The 22716-nt window shown below is 44.5% G+C and overlaps 1 protein-coding gene across 1 annotated transcript in view; it reads left to right on the plus strand.

Moving 5' to 3' along the window:
- Nucleotides 1-22716, plus strand: part of epb41l4a (erythrocyte membrane protein band 4.1 like 4A) — a gene marked incomplete at its 5' end in the record, with an annotated part of 82769 nt that overhangs the window by 40357 nt on the left and 19696 nt on the right. The window contains 6 exons of the mRNA XM_084324951.1: nt 377-464; nt 1325-1413; nt 2569-2632; nt 11142-11233; nt 15694-15771; nt 16113-16228. Of these exons, the coding sequence (XP_084181077.1) occupies nt 377-464; nt 1325-1413; nt 2569-2632; nt 11142-11233; nt 15694-15771; nt 16113-16228 (527 nt within the window). The remainder of the gene's footprint in view (nt 1-376; nt 465-1324; nt 1414-2568; nt 2633-11141; nt 11234-15693; nt 15772-16112; nt 16229-22716) is intronic.

Raw genomic sequence — 22716 nt, forward strand, 5'->3', positions numbered from 1 at the left:
GAAAGCAGTAACATCAGAAACAGTGATGCTGCTCAGATCAATTGACGGACCATTGAATCACTCCTGTTTGATGAACACCTTGGGTCACACATGTTCTTTTGATTATATCCTTTATTTAGTCTATTACTTTAGTAATGATTATGACTGTCCGGTCTGATTTGAGGCCCCAGTATATGGCTGTCCTCCTGTGCCTGTGTAGAATTGTTCTTTTTCAAATCCCTGTGCCTGTTAGGAGGCTTATATAGAATTAACAAAATTCTGAATTGTTCTCTCTCTCTCTCTCTCTCTCTCTCTCTCTCTCTCTCTCTCTCTCTCTCTCTCTCTCTCTCTCTCTCTCTCTCTCTCTCTCTCTCTCTCTCTCTCTCTGTGTCTCCAGGGGTCAGGCTCCATCAGAGGCAGAGAATAGTTATCTATCCCTGGCTAAAACCTTGGAGATGTATGGGGTGGACCTCCACCCTGTGTTTGTAAGTATTCACCAGCCGTAACTCACTGCTGTACTGTATGCGTGAATACTTTGGGCAGCCGAAGAGTGCTTCCGCGTTCGAGTTTTGCGCTCTGATTGGCCAGGTCATGTGACATGTGCGCCAATCGTGGGACAGCAAATTCTGCGCCTATTTCCGGGTCTAACAGCCTGCAAACTACCTGGCGTTCTATCGCCATGCTCTAAGACAAACTCTAACCTTAACCAACTTCGAAAGAGTGCCTAAGCTTACCCGTCGGAATCAGGGCAGGCGTTCTATCGCCATGCTCTAAGACAAACTCTAACCTTAACCGACTTCGAACGAGCGCCTAAGCCTAACCAGTGTAGAAACTTGCGGTCCCACGATTGGGCGTACATGTCACATGACCAGAAATGACCTGGCCAATCAGAGACGCGGAAACACTCTTCGGCTGCCCAAAGTATTCAGGCATACCGTATAGTGTTTTTATTTATTTATTTTTATGAACTTCATGATTATATATTCTTCCTCCAAATCAATACTGTTTGTGTGTGACATTTCCAAGCTATCTTTAATGTGATGTACATGTGAATTGTTTTACATACCAAAGTGTGCCCAAGTGTGGATGGATGGATGGATGGATGGATGGATGGATGGATGGATGGATGGATGGATGGATGGATGGATGGATGGATGGATGGATGGATGGATGGATGGATGGATGGATGGATGGATGGATGGATGGATGGATGGATGGATGGATGGATGGATGGATGGATGGATGGATAGATAGATAGGGGGACAAATGTATAGGTGGGTGGGTGGATGGATGGATATCATGTCACTTATTTTCTGTAATTCGGTTGAAACTCACTGTGTTTTAGGGAGAGAACCAAGCCGAGTACTTCCTGGGTCTGACTCCAGCGGGCGTGGCTGTTTACAAGAACAAAACACAAGTGGGCAAATACTTCTGGTAGGCCTCTGTCTTAATACAGCTTAAACACTCCGCAAATCACAAGTAGGGAAATCCTCCCTAGTAAGGCTGTATATTTCTGGGTTAAATGCACTTAGAATTAAGTCGATTCAGAATGTAAGTATAAGGTGCAATTAATATGATAAAGCATTCATTCTCAACTATTACTTAACAGCTTGTTTGGATCTGACAACTATGTTCTCATCAGTGGTGGAACAAGTACACAGTTCCTTTACTTAAGTAAAAGTAGAAATACCCATATACAATAGTAGTCTTTAAAAAAAATTATGGAGGAGTGTACTTAAAAATCTAAAGTTAAAGTACACATTCGACAGTATATGGCATTTGTGTATTTTACAACATTTTACTTAAGTGAGTAAAACAAATACATTGTTACTTCCCACCACTGTTTATCATGTCAAAATCATTTTGGTGTTGGAATTTGGAAGACAACTCAGAAGTTGACTGAATTGAAAGTGAACTGAACCCAGCCCTAGTTTACCTCCTAACCCTTACCCTAATATATACTGTAACCTTAATCTCCTAACCCTTACCCTAAACATATAAACGTAACCTCACTGGAGACCTCATGCTGAAGGCTGTGGCTACATACGGATATCTGTTTGTTTATTTTTTTTATTAGAACCTAACGTAATCTTGCCTTTGCAGAAACAACAGCTTAGCGGATGGTGACATATCTGTCGGTTCCTAAAATGCACCCTAATTTCTGTCCGTCAAAACAAACACAGCGTCAACCCTGTCCAACAAACGGATACTCCTCATTGAAAAAAAAAAAAAAAAAAAAAAAAAAAGGATGAACCCTTCATTTCTGTGATTGATATTTGGAAATTAAATACTTTTTTTTACTTTGTGGCATTGTCTAACAAGTGAGGACCCTGGTTTCCACACTGCATTACACACACTACAAGATTGTAGATTTAGCCAATTTAGGCCGTAGAAGATCAAAATGAAAATGTATAACATTAAACATTTATTCAGATCACTTAGATCTTGAACATGTTAAGTAGAATGGTAACTGTTGAGCCCAAAAAGGTTTCAAGTTCAAGAAATTCATCACCTTACAAGTTATGTAACATGAGCAAAATGGTTAAAGAAAGTATTTACTTTGAAGTTATGCATCTTTATCATTTTCAGGCCCAGGATCACTAAGGTGCATTTCAGAGAGACCCAGTTTGAGCTTCGAACCATTGGAAAAGACGTAAGTTCTCTGACTAGACTAACTAAATTAGTTCCAGTAACTTCACCTCAGATTCATCTAGTTACATAGCTAACTGACTAGCCAACTAGTCCAAAAATAGAACATTTAGCACTTTGTTCTGACATTTCTGGAGGTGGGATACATTTATTTTAACTAGCCATTATTTCTATATGTCAACACATGTGACAACTACATTTATCAGCGATGAATTGACAAGTTGTGTAATAATTATATAATAAAGTTGTGTAATAAAGAATTTTCCCCATCTGTACTGTTTTCTAAAGCATCCATAGCGTGGCTTTGTTTCCACTCCTGTTAAATGGACTGGTGTGTTAGCCATGTACTGTGACTGTGTGGGTATGACTCCAGTTTATATGTGCTTTCAGACGCTATCTTTTCACTGCAGTTAAAAAAAAAAAAAAAAAAAAAAAAAAGCTATTTTACTGCAACAGCTGTGGAACCATTTCATATTATTATCCATTCAAATTCTTTAACATTCAATTCATATGACATTATAAGATGAGAGAAAACGTTGTCCCTTCCTTATAGCAAAGCTAACTACCTGTGTCTCCGCTACAAAGTCACAACACTCTGAAACTCTTGCACTTCGACCTAACAAGCAGCTTAATCCTGAAGTGAAAAGCCAGAGATTTTCTCCTCTTTACTCCTCCCTGGGAAGATAAAGTTCCTCCTTTTAAATTCGATGCTGAGAGAGTATTCCTCAGGAGGACGCGCTGTGATCTCTGGTAAAAAAGACATCTTTAAAGGTCAAGTGAGCATTTGATCCTTTGGCGTGTCGACAGACATCCTTAACTAGAGCCCCTCTGCAGGGATCGCAACACATCCTCCTGTCTGTCTGTCAGGAATACCAGTTAACCTCTTAAGCCTGATTGGCCCGGTACCGGGATTTATTTCACGTCACAAATAGATCAATACAGTCCGTATTAAGTAATGTTGCGTTTCTTTTGCAAATGTAGCCAAGAGTAAAGACCCTAACCCTATCAAAACAACAGTTTACATCAGGGTCCCCCATTTTCTATTCATAATGACATTTATGACATACACAACATACAGATATACAGATATAATAATCTAATCTAATCATCTAATCTAATCATGACATTTATGACATACATCACATACAGATATACAGTACTGTTACATTTGTGACATACAAGATATGCAAATATACAGTACTGTTAAACAGATCCTAACAGTAAATATATACATACGAGGGGGAGGGAACTGTACATTAGGAGGGGGTGGGTGTGTGTGTGGGGGGGGGGGGGGGTTCAGACATTTACGGGGGCCAGTTTCGATTTGCAGCCTCCCGTAGGTGCTCTTTGAGAGCGGTTTTGAAGGTGGGTAGTCATTCACATTTTTTTACGGCTGTGGGTAGTGCGTTCCACATTGATGTGGCATAATTGCGGAACGTGTTTAGTCTCTTGTTTGAGCCGAATCTGGGTTGGACATGATTTGTGGAACTCCCTCGGGTGTTGTGGTCGTGGTATTCACTGACCATTGGGAAGTCTTTCGACATGTACATGGGTACCTTAGTGGTGTAGTGTATCTTGTAGACCAGGCCCATTGCAAGTTGCTGTACTCTGTCGTCTACTCTAAGCCATCCTACAGTAGGTTGTCAAAGTGGGCAGGGGTGAGGTGGGTTCTAGGAGTAAGGTCAAGCAGTAGTCTGACCAGTTTGTTTTGTGATGTTTGTAATCTTGTTTTTAGTGCCTTTGAGGTGCTTTGGAGAGAGAGAGAGAGAGAGAGAGAGAGAGAGAGAGAGAGAGAGAGAGAGAGAGAGAGAGATACAGAGATACAGAGATACAGAGATACAGAGAGAGAGATAGAGTATCTCGGGAGGATTTGCTCTGATCCAAGTTAGAATTTTTAAAGGTCAAGTGAGTGTTTGATCCTGATATAACTCAACATCCCTGATGTTAAAACAGGGATGAATTATACATGAGGTTGGAGAGAGAGAGAGAGAGAGAGAGAGAGGAGGAGAAGGAGGAGGGAAAGACATGCAGAAAAAGGAGGCAACAAGAGAGATATGATTTGATAGAAACAGACAGAGAGAGCACAGAGAGAGAGAGAGAGAGAGAGAGAGAGAGAGAGAGAGAGAGAGAGAGAGAGAGAGAGAGAGAGAGAGAGAGAATGAGTGTGAGTCTGATCTCTACATATCTGTCTCAGGTTGGACTAAAGGCTTTGAGTTCAGCTGGTAATTCACAAACTAACTTTTTAACTCGTCAATTTATCTACTTTACACTGAGAACATAGAAGAGATCAGCACTAGGTGTTTTGAAGAAATAGGGAGAGGAGATTGACTTTGAGGTGTATAATAATAATAATAATAATAATAATAACTTTATTCGTCTAGCACTTTTCATACAGAAATTGCAGTTCAAAGTGCTTCACAACAGTAAAAAATACAGGCATAGGGGAGCTCCCGTAGCTCACCGCATATCTCGGCGCTATTTCTGCGTCGGGGAAAACCGTGCTCGTCACGGATCTGGGGGACACGAGTTCGATTCCCGGACCCGCTGTCATTTCTCAGAATGTCTGCTCTACATCCCATTTCAACCTGTTTCTGTCGGTCATGCTTGACCAGAAAAGCGATAAACGCAAAAAAATAAAGTTTAAAAAAATAAAAATAAAATACAGGCATAAGCGAGCATAAAAAATTAAATACAAAAAGATAGAGAGGTAGCAAGGTAAGGTAAATCACAGTTTTTCAGTAATACAAATAATAAAATAGAGTAGATTAGATAGAGTAAAAAAGTGCGGTTTGATTCAGTTTAAAATAGGCAAAAAATTCTAAAATAGAACGGACAGTAAAAAGTGTGATAAAATTGTTCAATAAAAAATATATAACAGAGCAGTGTATCGCTCTTAATACTTTGAGTTTCTTTACAAAGTTCTAACATACAACAGAGCATCGCTCTAACAAAGGCGTCCCTTTTCAAGTGAAACTTTACATAAATTACCTTTAATACCTACTAGGGCTGTCAGTTTATCGCGTTAATTAGATTAATTAATTACACAGCAAATTATCGCATTATGAAAATTAACTCAAAATGTATTACAAAAAAAATAATAGAAAATATGTTGAATACTTTTTTTTTTGTAGCTCATTCATTCCATAAGAACGTAGAATACACATTTACAGACTTTTTTTTAATATGGTCCATTTGCATGTTCTTGGTATCTGATTCTAGGGACATCTATGGATCTCAGGGAATGTATTCCCAGTGTCAGAAATACTGTGTCTGTTACTAGGCTTGAGTAAATTGTAATGAACCAAATGAGAATATCAATAATTTTTTTTTTTATCTTTGACTGTGAATAACATGCATGCTCAAATTGACCAGACCTGAAAAATCGAAGCAAATTAATAGATGGAAGATAAGATAAGATAAGATAAGATATTCCTTTATTGATCCCCCTGGGGAAATTCCAGTGACACACATATACAGCTCATCGTCTCATTAACACCATCATATCACAATCATACAATTTTTACAGTAACAACGGCACAACATAAATTCAAACAGACATGTACATTTGTTGACACATGTCGACTACAGAAAGCCTGAGACACCATATGCGATAGTCGGCTGCAACAACAACAAAGTGATTAAACAAAGTGTCGTCGCGCCAGGTGGCGGGAGGGAGGGTAGAAAGATTGTCCATGGGGAGGGGCAGGGACAGGGGGATCGGGGGCTTTGGTGATGAGACAGTCTTAGGCTCCCCCCCTCCAGCGCGCGTACTAGTTGGCTGCCGTCATCGGCGCCAGGCGTACACGTGGGAGGGGGGGTTTGGGTAGGGATTGCCTGCCATCAATCTTATCTACTCCAGACAGCTCTGCTTCTCTTCTGGAGGATCCGTTCCTGGCACGGCTCCACTGAACTCCTTACTCCCGTCTTGACCTCGACCTTGGTTTCACAGCAGACGGAGATGGGGGGGGGGGGGGATGCAGCCTGCAGCCTGACCAAATTGCCGCAAAATGCTGCTCCAATTTAGTTTAATCATATATCACGACCTTAATTTCCTTCGTGATGTCCAAAATGGCCTGTGACCTCGACTGTTCATCTGCGTGGTAGGCAACGAGTGTGAGAACTGGAGTCTGGAGCACAGCCCAATTGCTGAATACACAAGAAGAGAAAGGAGCGGTTTCAAGGGTGTTTAATGGAAATTGAGCAACACAGGAATTGGGGGGAAATAGAACGGGGTTAATGTTCTGTCCTGTGGCTGCCACGGCGGCAGTGAGCGAGCAAGCGGTCCTGGTGCTTGTCGGGGGAGCTGCTGGGTGGCAGCGGGTGAATAGGTGTTCCTCCTCGGGAACAGGTGACGTCCAGACAGGGACGCTGGAGCTGCTGGGTGGCAGCGGGAGATTAGGTGTTCCTCTTCGGGAACAGGTGACGTCCAGACAGGGACGCTGGAGCTGCTGGGTGGCAGCGGGAGATTAGGTGTTCCTCTTCGGGAACAGGTGACGTCCAGACAGGGACAGCGGTCCTTTGGGGCACAGGAGAGAAACGGGTTAGAGTAAGCCAATACACAGAGGGTATCTAGCAGTAGAGCTTGTGGCAGAGACGTCGTACCTGGGCAGTGGTAATTAATACCACGACAGCTTCTGGTCAGCGTCGAGGTGCAGATATAGTCCCCTCATCAGGGGAGGATAGGGTGCAGCTGGGGAGAGTGGGGTGTTTGCCCGTGTGTGAATTAGGGGGATGGAATACAGCTGGGTGAATGAGGGTGAAGGAAGGGGTGACTGAAGAAAGAGAGGATGATGAGGAGTGCGCAGTGGATAGAGAGGGGGATGAAGAGGAGCGTGTGGAGGACGTGAGGGGAAAAGGAGGGGGAGTGAAGTAGGCCCGTGCTGTGATTATGACAACGAGTCTCTCAAGAATAGCCCTCGAAATGCAAGAGGCTGCAGTCTCGACTCCCGGAGAGTCAGCATTGCCTTGGCTTGGGCTGATCGCTATACTAACTCGTTTGGCTGAGTTAGGGGGAGGGAAGCCGTGGGTGGGTCCTGGGCGTTGTGGACAGCGACCCCTACAGTTCGGTCGGGGCGCCTGCACAGCGAGGGTAGGATCTGGAGAAAGGTAGTGTGACCTTCCACACGTTACACTCTCCCGGTGAGAATCTGCACTGCCAGGCTGGCTGCCGGCTGGCTGCACATGTGTCGGAGGAAAGCATGTGACAGTCTCCGGCCTCCCGGACCAACAGTAGGGGGGGGGGGGGGGGGTGGGGGGGGGGGGTGCGCAACAACCAGGAAGGGGGTTGGGAATTGGCATAACGACTAACAGTGGGATGGGAGAAAAATCGGAAAAAAGAAGGGGGGAAAAGATAATATAGCCCTCGAGCTCGATTGTTCGTCAGAATGGTAGATCTCGATTCTCTCCAGCATGGTCTTAGAGCTCAATTGTTCCTTAGTATTATAGACAGCGATCTTCTTATACAGTTCCACCTGGTTGGTTTCGATCCTGGCCATATCCACAGCCAAAGGATCTACCTTTCTCCGAATTAAGTTAAAGCAGTACCAGATCCATATGCTGATCGCGCCCATTCCGATCACCATGAATATTAGTAGATACACATCCTCAACATCATTGATTTCCAGAGGATAGAAACAGATTGGGTTCCATTTCCCGTAAGTATCGATCGTGTAGCCCAACTGAAAACTCCAGAGTGGACAGAGCGGATCAGCCGCATCCTGCTTCCTCGTGGAAAATATGCAATCAATCGCTGTAAATGCCCAGCTTACTAGATCCATATTGCGGTTGAAAGTTGAGTTGATTCTGTTAAAAAAAAGGGTCTTTAGTCAACACGGCTGGACGGTTCCAGGGAGGTATGAAGCGATGAGAGGCGAGGATCCACACGGCAGTCAGACAGCTGTAGGAGGCGATGAGACGACAGCAGGGGGGGGGGGGGGGGGGGGGTGGGGATGGCCTTGGAGAGGTCTGGGAGAGGGAAAGAAATGCGACTGTTCTCTGGGAGGGCTTGGAGAGGAATAGATGATTAAACAGAAGGTTTTCTACATACAGTACTGAATTCTGCCATCCGGACACACGCAATTTGAAATATGATTAAAGAATATAGAATATCAGGCATAAAATGGTTATGCGATTAAAATGCGATTAATTAGATTAATTCATTACAAATCCTGTAATTAATTAGATACATTTTTTTAATCACCTGACAACGCTAATACCACACATGAACAGTTTCTCGGTTCCCTGTTCCTAAACCCTGTAGCCTATACACACATAAGATAAGATAAGTTATTCCTTTATTGATCCCCTTGGGGAAATTCAGGCATCATAGCAGCATGGGGGAAGGGGGGGGGGGGGTACAGGTAGTAAACATGAACAGTTTCTCGGGTTCCCTGTTCCTAAACACTGTATCCACCCACAAACAGTTTCTCAACTCGCCTGTAATCATACAACAGAGCAGCTCTTAACACTTTGAGTTTCTTTACAAAGTACAGTTCTTAATTACCTTATAGAACAACAGAGCAGTGTGTTGCTCACAACAACAGAGCATCGCTCTAACATCTAAATTACCTTATAATTTAACAGAGCAGTGCGTCACTCTTAACTTTGAGTTTCTTTACAAAGTTCAGTTTTGAATTACAACAGAGCAGTGCTCTTAAAATGACAGTGCATAAGAGGTAGTGAGATAAAATTAGCAAAGAACCGACACGTGAATTTGATAGGAAGTGTATGAAAGTAGGTAGGGTAAGAATAGTACAGGTAAAGTACAATTTGTGTCAGGATATCCCTGATGTTTCAATGAAATGCCTGAGCAAAGAGTCTTTTAAAGATGTCTAGCGAGTTGCCTTCCCTGATGTTTTGGGGTAGTTTGTTCCATAGTTTTGGGGCATAGTTGATAAAGGCTGCATTACCGATCCTCTTTTGACTGTTTCTGGGAGCCTCTAGTAGTCCAGTAGCTGATGATCGCAGTGTTCTTGCTGGCCTGTAATTTATTAGAGTGTTGGCGATGTAGCTAGGTCCCTGTCCTGAGCTAAAGAGCTATAGTTGGTATCCATGATGTGAGAGAGAAGTTTCACAGCAGATTATCCCGCGGCTCTGGAGCCGCATGTGGCTCTTCAGCCACTGTGGAGTGGCTGCATGTAGGTTTGAAAAATTATAATAATATGGAAATAAATAAAGGCTATTTCTTTTTCTTTTTTTTATCAATGTGATACTGTGAACTAAAAATAAAATAGTTTAATATTTCATCAACTAAAATATACGTGACAGCCCGCGCCTCTCTCTGCTGTCTGCAGGTGGCTAATCTTGAGTTTCCGACTCCCCAATAGCTAACCATGGATAAATCCAAAAAAAGAAAAATAGAGGTTGCCGACCCCTGCCCTAGACCTTTCTTTCTCCAGAGCCGCAGGTTGCCGACCCCTGGTCTATGGGGATAATCTGCTGTGAAGCTTCTCTCTCACATCATGGATACCAACTATACACCTCAAAGTCTTCAAAAGTTTAGTTCTACCTGACTGACAAGAGAGGATCAGGCTCTCTCTCTCTCATCTCTCTCTCTCTCTCTCTCTCTCTCTCTCTCTCTCTCTCTCTCTCTCTCTCTCTCTCTCTCTCTCTCTCTCTCTTTCTCTCTCTCCCTCCCTCTCTCTGGTAAATGGACTGCATTTATATAGCGCTTTTATCCAAAGCGCTTTACAACTTGTGCCTCACATTTACCCATTCACTCACACATTCATACATTCATACACTGACAGGGTGTGTGAGGTGCAAGGTTCCAAACTGCTCATTGGAAGCAGTTAGGGTTTAAGTGTCTGCTCTTGCTCAAGGACACTTCGACATGCTACCGGGAGGAGCCAGAATCTAACCAGAAACCCTCTGATTACTGGACGACCGCTCTACCTTCTGAGTCACTGTCACCCCTCTCTCTCTCTCTCTCTCTCTCTCTCTCTCTCTCTCTCTCTCTCTCTCTCTCTCTCTCTCTCTCTCTCTCTCTCTCTCTCTCTCTTGCTCTCTCTCTCTCGCTCTCTCTCTCTCCCTCCCCCTCTCCCTCTCTCTCACACTCTTCTCTCTCTCTCTCTCTCTCTCTCTCTCTCTCTCTCTCTCTCACACTCTTTCTCTCTCTCTCTCTCTCTTTCTCTCTCTCTCCCTCCCTCTCTATCTCTCTCTCCCTCTCCCTCTCTCTCTACCCTTTGCATACAGTCCCCCAGGCCGCAATTGCACAACATCAGCGTTTATGCTATGTAGAGCACACCAACCGCAAGTATCGTTTTAGGGCGTGTTCACATAAAAGTTTACTTCAAATGTTCAGAATTGGAGGTGAAATTGGCACATTTGTTGCATTGTTATTGTTACATGAGTCAGCCGATATCACTGACATATCTAGGAGTCACCAGATATTAAGAGTCAACATATCCTGTATCTTTATACTTTATTTATTCTCATTTTATTGTCATATTCTTTTTAATATTTATATTTTTAATTATTTTTGTGTAACATTAAATGTGTTTTTCCCCTCCCAGCTCGCGGAGACGTCGTATGTCTTTGAAGCGCCCAATAAAACAGCTTGTAAACACCTGTGGAAATGTTGTGTAGAACACCACACCTTCTTCAGGTAAGATAACCCATACCCCATGAAGGCCAAAAAGGCTCAATACTTTTAGTCTCTCTATTTTCTAGTTGATATATATTTAAGAGTATTACTTATTTAAGAGTATCAAATTGAAGTTGAAATACTTCAATGCACACTTATTAGTTTGTAGTAATTAAGGGAGGGAGGGGGGTTCTGTCTGGGGTTTGCATGTTCTCCCCATGTTTGTGTAGGTTTGCTGTGTGCACTCTGGTTTCTTCCCACACCATAAAAGACATGCATGCTAGGTACATACTCCTGCCAAGGCACTGGCATTAGAACTGGAGCACAACATTTTAATTGTGACTGACCACTGCTTATAAATAGTTATGATGTGTTAAATGCAGAGGACAAATCCCTGGTATTTTTATGTAAATCATTTACTTTGCAATAGAACATTTAAGTGGAATTGCGTTGCTATGGAACGGCTTTGATCCCACTTTATTTACTGGCGGCTGTTTAGCTGCATTAGCAAAGATAAAGTGATTCTAATTTAGTAGGCTACTAGTTTGCTTTAATGAACCTGGATACATGCTAGTTTGTTTTGTCTGACATCTACAAAAATGAGATGTAACCTAAATGTAACCTATTCAATATCTATGTCACAGTGCATTCATAGCAGTATATTTCATATCCATTGTTAAGATATGCCTAAATTTGCTCCATCTTGCCTGGCGAATTTCTTGCTCAAATTGAAATATTTTAGAGCTGCATCTGTTCGCCTCCGTTTGCGTCTTTCAATTGACTTTCTATGCATTCACACCGCCTCTAAATTTCACTTTGCGTTGTATTTGAACGTACCATGGCACTACTTTTTGTACTAGGCTGAAAAAGTTGAAGGACACATGGCACCACAGCAAAGCTCTGATATAAACCCATGTCTCAAATGTGAAACACCTCATATATAAGTAATCCCAAAGGCGCATCCTCTGGTTGAAATCTAACATACCTTAAAGCTGCATCGGTCTAAGCTTGGTTAGATTGGTCTCAACTATAAGTCAACGGCGGCACATTGTAAGGTATAAACCTAATGCACCTAAAGCCCCATCAGTCTTAACTTAGATCGCTCTCTGATCCCATCAAAACAGTAATCTTCCAGAGGTCTGCTCCCACATGAAAATCAAACACATCTGAAGCTCAGCCAGTCGGAGCTCTGCTAGATCAGATTCAGCTCAAATCCTTAAGAGGCGTGCCCTGCATTATAAACCTAATGCTTCACCAGCTCATTGTTAAATCTCAACTATAATCCACCAGAGGGGTGTTCTCAGGTAGAAATCTAACATACCCTAAGCTCCCACAGTCAACTCTGTTCGGTTTCCCTTCCCAGCATTTCATTAAAACCCTATAGAGTCCTGCTCCCACATAGAGATCAAAGCACCTGAAGCTCTGTCAGTCTAGTTAGTCCACCAAAGGCACGCTTCCCAGGTAGAATTTTAACACATCTCAGTAAGGTTTGTTTTAACTTTTATGGGGACAGTGGTGGCCTAAAGTTTAGAGAAGCAGGCTTATGGCCAGAAGGTCGCCGGTTCGATCCTCCGGACTGGCAGGAAAGATCTGGGCTAGGAAGTGAATGACTATCTCTCTCCCATCCCTTAATACCAACCGCTGAAGTGCCCTTGAGCAAGGCACTTAACCCCCAAACTGCTCTAGTGGAGCTGCTCAGTGGCCAACAGTGTCAGACTGTGGTGTGAATGTGAAACAGATCCTCTGTGCGTAGCAGCCTACCCTGGTAAAGAAAGGTTACAACAACTATCTGTGTTCCCTTCATGTTAAAGCTGGGAGTTTAAGTTTAAGTTTATTTTGATCACCATTAGCCACAGCAGTGCTATTCTTCCTGGGGTCCATAACATACATTTGAAAAACATTTGATTTTAAGATTTCATGGGTAGGATTTACACAGAATATTTAACCTCTGTTCTGCTCTGCTTTGTTCTGCTCTGTTCTGCTCTGCGCATGTGTGTGTGTGTGTGCGTGTGCGTGTGCGCATGCGCGTGTGTGTGTGTGTGTGTGGGCGCATGTGTGTAGAATTGATGTTTAGAGCCTAATACTATATACTATAATCAGTTTTTCCATGTAACATTAACAGGGACAATTATGGGAGTCACTAACCATCTGTTCTGTGTTAAGGAATAATAAAAGAGAGGTGTTTTTAATAAAACATTGATGGTGTTTTTAATAAAATATTGATGGTGTTTTTAATAAAATATTGATGGTGTTTTTAATAAAACATTGATGGTGTTTGATGGTGTTTTTAATAAAATATTGATGGTGTTTTTAATAAAACATTGGGGGTGTTTGATGGTGTTTTTAATAAAACATTGATGGTGTTTTTAATAAAACTTTGGAGGGGAGAAAAAATAGAATTCATACAGAACATGGGTTTTTTATATTATTCTGTAACAGCAATGTACTCCAAGAAGACACAGGCAGTAAACATGCCTGCATACACACACTAACACACACACACACATACACACACACTAACAAACACACTTAACACACACAAATACACACTAATACACTAATACAAACATACATACACACTAAAACACATTCATACACATACACTAACACACACACACACACACACACACACACGCACACACACACACACATTGACTCATACACACACAGACATTTCCAGACACATTACGCTGAGAGATGTGAGTGATACTGAAAGTGTGAGTTTTAGTTCTGTCAAGAGAACACTTGTGTTATTACAACTACAGTATATACTGTTCATCTGGCTATCTGTCTGTCTCTGTCTGCCTGTCTCTCTCTCTCTGCCTGTCTGTCTGTCTCTCTGTCTTTCTGTTTGCTCTCCTCTCGTTCCGTCCTCTCTGCTATCTCCTCTCTCTTTGTCTCTCTTACTGTCTTTCTATATCTCTCCTTCTGTATCACTTTTCCTTGTTGTCTGTCTGTCTGTTTCTCTCTCTCCCACCCCTCTCTCTCCCACGTCTCCTCTCTCTCTCTCCCACCCTCTCTCTCTCTCCCACATATCCTCTCTCTCTCCCACATCTCTCTCTCTCCCACCCCTCTCTCTCCCACGTCTCCTCTCTCTCCACCACCTCTCTCTCCCACATCTCCTCTCTCTCCCATGTCTCCTCTCTCTCTCCCCCCCACCTCTCTCTCTCCACTCTATCTCTCTCCTGTCTCTCATTCTCACAGTCTTCTGTATGTCCCTCTTCTCTTTCTCTCCCCGCCTCTATCTCTCTCCCCTCTCTCTCCTGTCTCCCTTTTGTCTCCTCCCTCTTCTTTCCTATTTCTCTCTCTCTTAACTCTCTTTATCTCTCTCCTCTCTCTTAACTCTCTTTATCTCTCTCTCCTCTCTCTTAACTCTCTTAACCCTCTCTCTCTCTCTCTCACTCCTCTCTTTTCACTGCTCAGATTGAATCAGAAACTATTAAACTACGTTCAGAGCTCCGCTGCTCGTTGTGGTGAAACATCTTATTTCCATTTTCATTTCAACATAATTGTTTACGTGTGAAATTCAGGGGGAAAAACTGGTTCTTTCAGATTCTGTCTAATGTGTGATCCCTGCCAAATATTCTGACTGGTCAGATGGGCAATCCAACTGTGCCCATAATGCAGACCTGGCCATGATTTGTAAAAAAATAAATAATAATAATAATTTGATTGCCAAGTTGCCCCAACTCAATGGAAATAAGCCTCAGTGGTCTGTTCTGTCTGGCGAAGCTGTCCATGTTTCAAAGACCAAATGTAAAATATAGATCTAGTGGAAACCAGGGGTGCTATGTAGTTTTCTGTACAGCCTATTGAATGCACACTGTCAATAGTTCCCCATCTCCCTAGTTCAACCTGAACAAAAAGCCCTCCGCTCCGCTGTATAATCACTAGCTTCTACGAACAGTTTAATCAATAAACTTTTCACAGCCCTCAAGAAAGGTGGAATGGCTGCTCAATAATCCATCAGGTCATGGTTGTTAAGATGTGTCTTTACCGTTTTTCTGCTCAGAAGAATAAAAGGTGTTTTGCTGAAGAGATATCAGTTCCAGCTGTATTCCTGTCAACGTTGCCTACATTCATATTATTCATCAGAATGTCTGACATCTTCAGAACCTTGGAAGGTTATCACTGCTGCTTGTTTACATTATTGTTTCTAATTCAGGGAGTTTATTAAGTTAGTTTTATTGAGTTTATATATATATATATATGTATTATATTGAATAATTTGAATCTAATCTAATTTAATCTAATCTAATATATATTTTATTCAAAGCGCTTCGCAATTTATGCCTCACATTCACCCATTCACTCACAGATGGCAGGGCAACCATGCAAGTGTGTTGCTCAAGGACACTTCAACACACTGCCGGGAGAAGCCGGAATCAAACCGGGAACCTTTTGATTACCACCACTCTACCTCCTGAGCCACTGTTGTCTCATAATTATTAATGTTTTATTTATGTGTGTGTGTTTTGCAGGATGCCAGAGAATGATTCCAACACATTAACCAGGAAACTCTCCAAACTAGGATCTCTGGGATCTAAACATCGCTACAGGTTAGAACATAAAGATTATTACAAAGAATAATGTAATACAAAATGTTTTTTTTTTTTTTTTAATAAAAATGTCCATGGTAGTTTATGCATAGATATGGTTATATTTTATATTATACTTGTCTCTTTCTTTCTTTCTTTCTTTCTTTCTTTCTTTCTTTCTTTCTTTCTTTCTTTCTTTCTTTCTTTCTTTCTTTCTTTCTTTCTTTCTTTCTTTCTTTCTTTCTTTCTTTCTTTCTTTCTTTCTTTCTTTCTTTCTTTCTTTCTTTCTTTCTTTCTTTCTCTCCCTCTTTCTCTCTCTTCCTCTCTCTTTCTCTCTCCCTCCCTCTCTCTCTCTCCATCAGTGGCAAGACTGCTAACCAGATGAGAAAGGATCAGTCTGTTATTCTGCCCAGACAAGACCTCACTGTCGTCAGAACACGGAGCAAAACCTACCCTAAGAGATCTGCCCAGAGTACAGGTAGGCCTACTGTAGACATATACTGTACAATCTAAAATACCTGCCCAGAGCACATGTAGGCCTACTGTAGAAATATACTGTACACTCTAAAAGACCTGCCCAGAGCACAGGTAGGCCTACTGTAGAAATATACTGTACACTCTAAAATACCTGCCCAGAACACAGGTATTCCTACTGTAGAAATATACTGTACACTCTAAAATACCTGCCCAGAGCACAGGTAGACCTAATGTAGAAATATACTGTACACTCTAAAAGACCTGCCCAGAGCACAGGTAGACCTAATGTAGAAATATACTGTACACTCTAAAAGATCTGCCCAGAGTACAGGTAGGCCTACTGTAGACATATACTGTACACTCTAAAATACCTGCCCAGAGCACATGTAGGCCTACTGTAGAAATATACTGTACACTCTAAAAGATCTGCCCAGAGTACAGGTAGGCCTACTGTAGACATATACTGTACACTCTAAAATACCTGCCCAGAGCACATGTAGGCCTACTGTAGAAATATACTGTACACTCTAAAAGACCTGTCCAGAGCACATGTAGGCCTACTGTAGAAATATACTGTACACTCTAAAAGACCTGCCCAGAGCACCTGTAGGCCTACTGTAGAAATATACTGTACACTCTAAAAGACCTGCCCAGAGCACATGTAGGCCTACTGTAGAAATATACTGTACACTCTAAAATACCTGCCCAGAGCACATGTAGGCCTACTGTAGAAATACATACGAGACCTGCCCAGAGCACAGGTAGGCCTACTGTCATACAGGTACAGTAGGCCAAGAGTACAGGTACAGTAGGCTTTCTGTAGAAATATACAGCAAATATACACTCTAAAAGACCTGCACGTAATACAGGTAGGTCTACTGTAGAAATATACAGCAAATATGCTCTAGAATACCTGCAGTACATAGAATAGAGGTAGGCCTACTGTAAAACATTTAAGGGTTATGGGAAAATCTAAATATTTACTCTTCCTGTAACTGAGGGGTACAATTCCCTGACTGTATTGTTAGATATGATATTTAATACCACTACCTCTTGTACTTTAACTTCTGGCCATCCAGTACATGATATAAGTATGATGAACACTTTCCCACCTGATGAAACGAATCCACACAAATGTACAAATCGAATATTTAATATAGCAAAAGGTATATACAACGTTCACTTGTTTACACTTATGATTTGAAATATGCACTTGTATGGCAAATGAGTATTCGTAGGTAAATCAACATTGAGTGTCCAATCTCTGGTTACGCAGGGAGTAAGTATACAACCTGGATATTTAGGAAACTATAGCGATGGTACTTAAATGATTATAGCTGGATACACTAAGGGGGGGGGGGTCCCGCTGGTTGTAAGACAGTAGGAGGGGGGGGTTAGAGAAGCCGCTGGCGGTATCCCATCTGGCCGACGATTTCTTGGGAGAATCCAAAGTCTTGGACACGGTGCCCACAGAACCTCGGTCCGCAGACGAATACAGCTGGACCCTCTGGTGGACGGTAGCTGCCGGTCCACAACGGAGAGACGTGAGGCGACCTCACTGGTGTAGAGCGCCGTCTCACCTGGAGTCCTCTCCGGGGGGTAGTTCCAACACTCCGCAGTGTTGGCCGTTATCCATGGAATAATCAAAGCACCCAAAGCATAATCCAAGCCGTGGAAGGCTCGCCGTCGTCCGGGTAGAGTAATCCAATATACAGGTCCAGTCGCCCTGGCCCGGAGCTCCTCGGATGCAAGCACCACTAGGGGTCTGCCCAGCCTGGTTAAGCGTCCAGATAACGTCAGGAACGATGGGGGTACTGATAACTTTATAACTCTAACCGAACGATGCACCATACATAAATAGACTATTATTAGCTTAATAGAATACGTCCAACTCGACGGTATAGTGCCAAACTATGACTATTCAACTATTAATCCACCCGATATCTCAATGCCTATTCTGAGGCCAAGTAGGCCTTACTACACCACACGTGCGTCGTGGGTGAGGCTTCGCGTCTGTCACTCTGTTGGAGGGTAAAGAACTGGACTAAAAGAAAGTTCTACTTTACTTGCGCCATATATATATGCGCTATGAACAAATAGTACCATTCGTATTTCGCCAGACGTATTCCTGCGCGGAACCGGGGCTTGCCACGACATGTTGGGCGGCACGATTGAACTTGAACCTAGGGGTATGGCAACCTGGCGCCAGGTTCTCGTCCAATGGTAGAATGAAACTATTATGGGCTGTTTAGTAGACTAAAGGGATATTCAGTGCATATTGTACAAGGAATATACAGGGGATATCAAACGATATACAAACACTATTTAAATATATATATATAAATAAATATATATATTCGGTTTAATCTGATCCTTCACAACAGCCGCCCCCTAATTAGTCCCACCTAATTAGCTAAGCAGAGACAGATTAACCGCACTGTCTACCACTCAAGGTCCGCTGTAAGGGTCAGTCAACTCACAAAGTCATGGGTCATGGTCATCATCGATAGTATCTGGGAGTCGGGGCAGTTCTATGAGCCTCGCCACGGGTCGTGTGTAAGTGCGCCCTTGGACGAGTACTTCAGCTGCTCGGACCTTGCCATCGGCACCGGTGATCACTTTGCTTACGCGGCCAGCCGGCCACATAGCTCTGGGCAGTGACTGGTCAATAATCATGACGACTGTTCCTTCTGTCAAATTGTCTCTCTCTTTTACCCACTTCTGGCGGGTCTGTAGAGACGGTAGGTAGTGGAGTAGGAAGCTGCTCCAAAACTTGTCAGCTAGTACTTGACTGTACCTCCACATTCTTCGGCCGTTCGCTTCTTCAGGCCTGTACATTGTCTGGGGTAGCGCGGGGTCCAGCCGCCCCATTAGGAGTGTGTTGGGGGTGACTGGGTCGACATCTGCTACATCACTGGAGACGTAACCGAGGGGCTTTGAGTTCAATACTCCCTCGATCTCCGTGAGGACTCTCTCTGCTCCTGCGTGGTGTACATCCTCGTCGTATTTCTTTATGATCAGCTCTGTGACCTTGTGTCGGCTGTTCAAGACGATCGGGTACTTAATATCATCCGGTAGATCGGGGGCTCTCCGCAGGCGACCACCCACTCTGATGAGATTATGGGCGTCACTCTCTGGTGCCAGGTGGAGCAGTCTGCTGTCTGATGGGACGGGGTTTCCTCCCTGTAGACAGTCTAGCTCATCGGGGAACGAGTCTCTCTGGGCTCGTTGTAGTAGAAGAAGTTCTGCTTCTTCGTAGTCAGCTGCTGACATGTCAGTGGTGGACTGAATCTCTGGGTGGTGCCGCAGGAATGTTCTTTGCTGCGCACTCGCTAGGGTAATGCAGTCATCTATGTTGGGGTCTGTGGAGGCGACTGTGCTCAGTCCACAGAACATAGGTTTCTTGTTCTCAGCCTCCTCGTTACTTGCTTCCCGTGGGGTGGGCGTAGGCCACTCTCCTTCCGGGAGCTTGAGGAATTCTGGTCCGTCACTGTAGATGTTGCGACGGGTTAGGTCATCCAGAGACATTCCCCGGGTGATGACGTCAGCTGGGTTGTGTTTGGTGTCCACATACCGCCAGCTCGCTGCTTCTGTTAGCTCTTGAATCTCGGTGACTCTGACTCCCACAAAGACTTTGTATCTGCATGAATCAGACTTGATCCATGTGAGTACTGTCGTGGAATCTGACCACAAGATTGTTCTGTGCACCGGAATGGTGAGTTCACGTTGGATTAACGTGGCTAGATGCGCTCCTGCTAGGGCTGCGCAGAGCTCTAGACGTGGGATAGATTGTTGCTTACGTGGGCCTATTCTTGAGCGGGCCAGGATGAAAGCAGTGTGTATCTTTCCTCCCTTCTCTTGGGCACGCAAGTAGGCCACCGATCCATAGGCTACTTCGGAGGCATCGCTGAAGACGTGTAGATCAATCTCGCATGTCTCTGGCCTCACTGTGGATGGGAAGTAGCTGCGGCGTATATTGACGCCTGGGAGTGAGCGGAGTTCCGTCTCCCACTCTCTCCATGTTGAGGCAAGGTGTGCGGGTATTGGGTCGTCCCAGCCCTGGTCCTTGTCCCATAGTGCTCGTACAATCATCTTTGCCCTGGTGGTGTAAGGTAGAATACATCCCAACGGGTCATATTGTCTGGCGAGTGTTCTGTACACACTCCGTCTGGTGGTCGGTATCGCCGTCGACCTTCCCTGCTCTGGAGCCAAGGGTTTGTGTCTATAGTGGAGCGAGTCTGTTTTGAAGCGCCAGACTAGTCCTAGTGTCATTTCTTGGGCTTCTCCTGGGATGGTCGCCATCCAGGTTTCGCTGCTGGCAGCCTTGTCCGCGGGGGAGAGGCTGCGCAATACGTGCGGGTCACTGCTGGCCCACTGCCTGAGATCAAAGCCGCCTTTGATCAGGGAGGCGCGTAACTTGATTAGGAGAGCCTCGGCTTCTTCTTGAGTCGAAACGCTTTGTAAACAGTTGTCCACGTAGAAACTGTTCTTCGCACTGTGTTGGACCTCTTCATCTGCTGTTGGGTCCTCTGCGACGTGTTTCTGTAGTGCAAATGTAGCACAGCACGGGCTGCATGTGGTTCCGAAGGGGAGTACTTCCCACTGGTAGATGGCTGGGTTCTCATCTCCGATCCTCTCTCTCCATAGGAACCGCAGCAGGGGCTTGTCCTCCTCTACTAGTCTCACCTGCAAGAACATCCCTTTGATATCCCCGCTGATAGCCACCTTGTCCTGGCGGAAGCGCAGTAGCACGCCTAGTAGGGAGGGGCCAAGTGTGGGGCCGGGCAAGAGCTCTTTATTCAGATTTTGGGATCCGATCTGGTAGCTGCAGTTGAACACAATGCGATCCTTGCCGTTGTGATGGACCTTGTGATGCGGCACGTACCATGATTCGGTCGTCTGATCGGCCTCTTTAATGTCAATCTTTGTTACGTGTCCCGCTGTGGTTAGCTTCTCAATCTCAGCGCGGTACACACTCTCTTGAGCGGGGTCTTTGGCTAGGCGCCGCTCCGTGTTCAATAGATAGCGCTCCGTGGCGTCTTTCTTTGCGTGAAAGGTGGGCATTCCTTCTCGCCTCAGGAGTGGAGTTGCGTATCTCATCACTCCGCCGACTGTGACTCTCTTTGTCCCCTGCTCGAGTAGGTTGATGGCGTAAATGTCTTCTTTAGAAGGAATATCTTTCTTTTCGTTCTTAAAGGGCATTGTCTCTAGTGTCCATAGCCTCTCGACATGCTGCAGGAGAGTGGTGTCTTCTTCTGTCGTTCTGGAGTGGAGGCAGCTAGTGGCTGCTGTTCGGTTGAGAGATTTAGCGAGGGGGCCTTGTAGGGTCCACCCTAGGCGGGTCTCGACTGCTGCAGGACAGCCTCGGGGTCCTGTATAGACCCGGTCAATCGGGACTATGAGTTCTGCATGGTCGGAGCCTATCAGCAGGGTCGGGGTAGCGCCGTCTATGAGCGGGATAGGTAATTGGCGCAGGTGCACATATTTATCCATCAACTTGGCGACAGGGTAGGTGTACTGCGATAGTCCTATTTCTTGGCTGGTGAAAGCATTTGTAATCTTATACCGTCGCTCTGGCTGCCCGTTTGCTGCGATAGTGAAGGAGACATTCTCGCCCTTTATCGTCTTTAAATCTCTTCTTATTGTCCGAATCGTCATTTCGTTCTTGCTCCCCCGCAGTCCCAGCTGGGCCGCAGCGGACGCGAGCAGAAGGGTCTTCTCTGACCCGTCATCAAGGACGGCGTAAGTGTCCATGACTTTGTCTTGGTAGCTCAATGTCACACGGACTACCTTTAAGAGCACTTGGGCGCCGCTGCTGCTGGCGGGGTCAATGTACATGACACTTGCCTTGGTGCCGCTCGATGGTGCAGGTGGAGGCCGTCTTCTGTTACTGTCGTGTAGTATATCTAGATGGGCTCCATCGCACCGACTGCACCTTTTCTTTCGGCGGCATTCGGCTGCCATGTGTGGCCGCGCACATCGGTAACAGCGCCTGTTGGACTTTATCCATTGACTCACTTCTTCTGCATTCATCTTTGTGAATAGGTCACATTGTGACAGCCAGTGTTCTTTCTCACAGTAGGGACACGCTATCTTCCACTTCTCTTTTCTCGAGGGGGTGCTGTGACTCTTACTGCTCGGTACTGACTCTGATTGGTGCATGACAGTCACCGATCTTCTTCCATCATTTATTCTCCTGGGTCCCTCTCTGGAGCTTGGCGTGCTCCGCCCGAATGTATCCAGTCGTAAGCTGCTGACTTCTCTCGCCAGGAAGTCGGCTAGATCAAGGAGGGATGGTTCGGGGCCGTTGGGATCCCGGTAGTCTCTCTGCCGCCTAAAACGCTCCTGTCTTGCGGGTGGCAGCTTCTCCAAAATCCTCTCGACGTTAGAGTTGGCGTATAGCTCATGCATGCCCTTTTCCCGTTGCGCTCCCAGCATCCCTACCAGGGACTGCACTTTGATTGACAGGTCGTCTAATGAGCGATTGTC

The sequence above is a fragment of the Notolepis coatsorum genome (assembly GCF_963971535.1).
Source record: "Notolepis coatsorum genome assembly, chromosome: 11".
Lineage (NCBI taxonomy): Eukaryota > Metazoa > Chordata > Actinopteri > Aulopiformes > Paralepididae > Notolepis > Notolepis coatsorum.